Raw genomic sequence first — 3,836 nt, 5'->3', positions numbered from 1 at the left:
GTCCCTGAAGTCTTGGCGACACTGACATAACAGAGCGAGAAGAAGTGACAATGCCACTGGAGAGAAGACGCCACCGAGGACGGGCCCAGACCAAAGCAGAGAGCCAACACAGACACATCCCGTGAAGCCCAAGTGAGGACACGCTGGACTGTCTCTAGCAAAAGCTGGATGCAGGCAGGGACCAGGATTAAAACAAACCAACAGTCTCAGATTGCTTCTAAGTTTGTCCACGAAGGCCTTAGTAGACTCACACGCAAACATTAATCCCATCACTACCTGCATGTCATTTTATTTACCACAATAAAACATGCACAAGTTTATGCAGACACTCACTTATATGGTTTCTGAGGCAAGATACTGATCCGAGTCTTGTCCAGTATCTTTTTTAACTTGTTCCTCCCTCCAACGGTATTGGCTTTACTCTTTTTGTTTACTTTTTCAAGTCCTATCACCTGCTCTACATCGACAGCTAGGTCTGGGATGGAGTAGCGGCTGGCCTTTTTGATGTCTCCAATTTTAGGAAGGTGAGGGGCACCATTTCTTTTCTCTTCTGACAATCTTGTTAGAAGTTCTTTAAATACTAAAACAAACAGATACAGAAACATCACAAAACACCAACTGCAAGAAATCTGAACAATGCTGAGGCGACTACAGAACCCAGAAATAAATGAAAAGTACAGATTTCAGTTACCCAAACTAAAATTCTGTAGAAAAACAGCTTGCCTGGTGATATCAAGAATCTACTTTGGATGCTGCTTTGCCAGAGTAAAATTAAGAAAGAAATGTACTCCTGACAGGTGTTTTAAGTCACCAAAAGTGAAGTTACCAAAAGAATATAGATTTCATTTATCAATAAGCAAAGAGATAAATAATCTTATGATCGTCAAAGCAGATTTTGACTTAGATATCATTACACACTTATATAATAAATTCTATATTTTATACACTTTATTAGACTTTGATCTTCATGTTGTTTCAAATATTACTTATAGAAAAGACTCCTTTCACGACTGAAATCTAAATGCAATAACAACTCCCTCCAAAAAAGAGAAAATTCAAAGAATGCAAAAATACTTACCAAATAAATTTGTTTTCACAGTGATAGACAGATGTGTGTTATTTCTAAGAATTTCCATGGCTTTTGATAGCTGGATGTTTTCAAAGTTTTGACCATTTACTTCTAATATCTAAAAATGAAATTATAAAATCAACGTCAGTGTCACCATGACGGAGTGGAAGCTGCTAAAACTCGCCCTCGGTCAGGTTAGGAGCATCATACCTGATCACCACGTTTCAAGCCTGCTTCGGTGGCTCTGCTGCCTGAATCCACGCTGTCAACAAAGATCCCAAAGCCCTTCTCAGAGCCCCCGAGCAAGATGAAGGGCAGAGGGGCTTCCCGGGACGGCTTTGTCAGCGTCATCAGTCTCCTTTTGGCTTTGGCGGCGCAGGCAATGTTTAGCAGCCTTAGATGGCCGCCCATTTTCTACAAAAATGCAGAAAGGGTGGTATCAGTTCAAAGACAAGGGCCATAAAAGGAACCTTGAGCTGGTACTTCAAAAAAGTCACAAATGTTACCTCTCTTTCCAGATTATTTTCAAATTCTTCTAGAAATCGAGTCATTGCAGGGTCTCCTTCAAAGTCATTGAAGTGATTATTCACCCACAGCAAGACTACCCGTGTCACCTGAAAAAGCAGTTTCTCTGAGTCGCCTTCCTTTTAGTGCTAATGATTGAAGTTGTTTCATAAAAGATACCTAATTTTCAAATAATTTACCCCATGTTGAACAAACTACAATAAAATTTTTAACAAGGAAATTATTCATAAAAAGTGACCACCCAAAAATGTGTGTACTTTAAATGCAGTTCTGTCAGGAGTGTCGGTGAATCTGGGGATGTATTTAACTGAACATCCTGCCTTACTTTCAAAGCATTCTTTAAGTCAAGACAAAAGCAAAAGTACAATAAATCCAAAATAGGTTAATACTAAAGACAGAAACCAAAAAATAAGGTTGAAGGGACAAAATCGGTAAGGATGGAGAGCCGTATCTGGCCTGGAGATCTGAGAAGAGGCACACGGGAAGGAGGCCCGGCTGCAGCAGAGCCCCAGCCAGCGGACAGCCGCATGGACGACGGCCCGGTGGGGCCGCTGTGATGAAGGGAGATCTGCCCCTGCTCACTGCACAGGGCAACCATCACGGGTACACACGGACTATTTCCAGACAGCCCGCAGACTCCCATGACGCAGGGTGTCAGGTTGGGTTACGTTCTAACACACTTCCATCCGAGTACATTTAAACACTTGGTGACCAGTTTATTGGCCTTTGGAGTAAAAAATAAATTCTTTCCAAGGTTGAACTGAAGGAATATGTGCATTTTTTGCTTAAAAAGTATTCTCTCATTCTATCACATTGTTCTGAACTTGAATCCGACTAAGTAACCTGATGTGTAAGTGCCCACTGCAGTATTCATGCCGAAGAGACAAGACAGGGTAGATTTCCAACCTTATCCCTGAGGGCCGGGTCATTAAACCACTCCAGTAATTTTCTGCCCACTTCCATTGCGCTAGAAAGAAAAGTCCGGTAGGTCAACAGGAAATCTTCTATGAATGTTGGATCCACCACCGAATGCTCCTCCACCAGATGCATCGTTAGCCTTTCCGAGGTGCCCTGTGACAAACACAAAGGCCTGGTCACCACCCTGAAGGGTCAATTATAGTGTCCAGATTTTAAAACGAGCTGGGAAGCAACATAATCACAATTAATAAACTGAAATGTAAAGGTTTTGCATCACTACCGATAATCTTTAAAATTTAAAAGAAAAGAAGGTTGCCCCGAGGCTACTCCCCAACTCACCTTGATGACGATGTGGCCCTTCCGGGTCCCGGTGCGATCCAGTTCGCGGTGCTCCTTCACCATGACAATCTCCCCTTCCTCCTCCACCTTCTGCATGTTCTTCTCCACTTGGTTGAGGATACGGCAGTAATCCTGCTGGGCGATGCAGACGAACTGGGAGAAAGCCAGTCACAAGCCGATGAGGAAGTGCTCACATGAGGCCCAGCCGTACCAGTAACTCGGTGTTTTAATTATTCAGTACCGACGTTTCCCCTCTTTCCCACAGTTTCTAAATTAATGCAGTAATGAACTTTCACCAGACTTCCCTACTTTCCATGTTTTCTTCGTTAGTCAAGAAAAGCTTAGTTTTTAGAATTTGTATTTTACACTGTAAGTCCTACTCATGTAAAAACAAGAAGGCAAGACTAGAAAGTCCTTTCTCACACTTCTTTTACCATTAAAAACCACGGAGAAGGAGAGAAATCCCAGGTCAACAGACAGAATTCCTTTTAATTTCTTAAGATTTTATGAAAATGACAATTTTAAAATAATGGCTTTACTGAAAGATACAGGCGCTCAGAGGCACGCTGTAATTTGGGAGGGGACCACGGTGCTGGCCACACGGGCAGGCATCCCGGGAGGCCTGCGAGGACCCATGCGTGGGCGCTGACCAGCCTCCGCCCGCGGAAGAGCTCGCTCCGTCTCAGCGATCACGCCGAGCTCCGGCCGCCGAGGGGGTCACAGCGCCTGTTAGGACGCCTGTTGGCTGGGGCACAGAAACCGCATGGGCGCTCGCCCCTCATCTCAGCACTGCAGGACGAGGCAGCAGAATTGCAAGCTCAAGCCCAGCTCAGGCAATGCAGCGAGAGCCCGTCTCAAAAAATACAAGGTCGGGCCGGGGGTGTAGATCAGAGGTTCCGCTGCCGAGTTCGATCCCCCGTACCAAAAAACAGTAATAAAATTTAAAAAAAAAAAAAAAAAAAAAAAAAAAAGGTCGGGCGGGGGC

The 3,836-nt window shown here is 44.0% G+C and overlaps 1 protein-coding gene across 1 annotated transcript in view; it reads right to left on the bottom strand.

Annotated features, from left to right (window-relative positions):
- Positions 1-1,273: 1,273 nt before the first annotated feature.
- The window catches only part of LOC104864779 (rap guanine nucleotide exchange factor 2), a 50,277-nt gene continuing 47,714 nt past the window's right edge, over positions 1,274-3,836 (bottom strand). Inside the window, exons 6-9 of the mRNA XM_010627992.2 lie at positions 2,852-3,004; positions 2,501-2,665; positions 1,576-1,683; positions 1,274-1,483 (exon numbers count right to left, since the gene is read on the bottom strand). Coding sequence (XP_010626294.1) covers positions 1,274-1,483; positions 1,576-1,683; positions 2,501-2,665; positions 2,852-3,004 — 636 coding nt within the window. The remainder of the gene's footprint in view (positions 1,484-1,575; positions 1,684-2,500; positions 2,666-2,851; positions 3,005-3,836) is intronic.

Source organism: Fukomys damarensis, unplaced genomic scaffold (genome assembly GCF_012274545.1).
Source record: "Fukomys damarensis isolate Sample0158 unplaced genomic scaffold, DMR_v1.0_HiC HiC_scaffold_38, whole genome shotgun sequence".
Classification (NCBI taxonomy): domain Eukaryota; kingdom Metazoa; phylum Chordata; class Mammalia; order Rodentia; family Bathyergidae; genus Fukomys; species Fukomys damarensis.
Note: the sequence above shows the minus strand (reverse complement) of the source record. Positions and strands in the feature narration are given on the sequence as shown.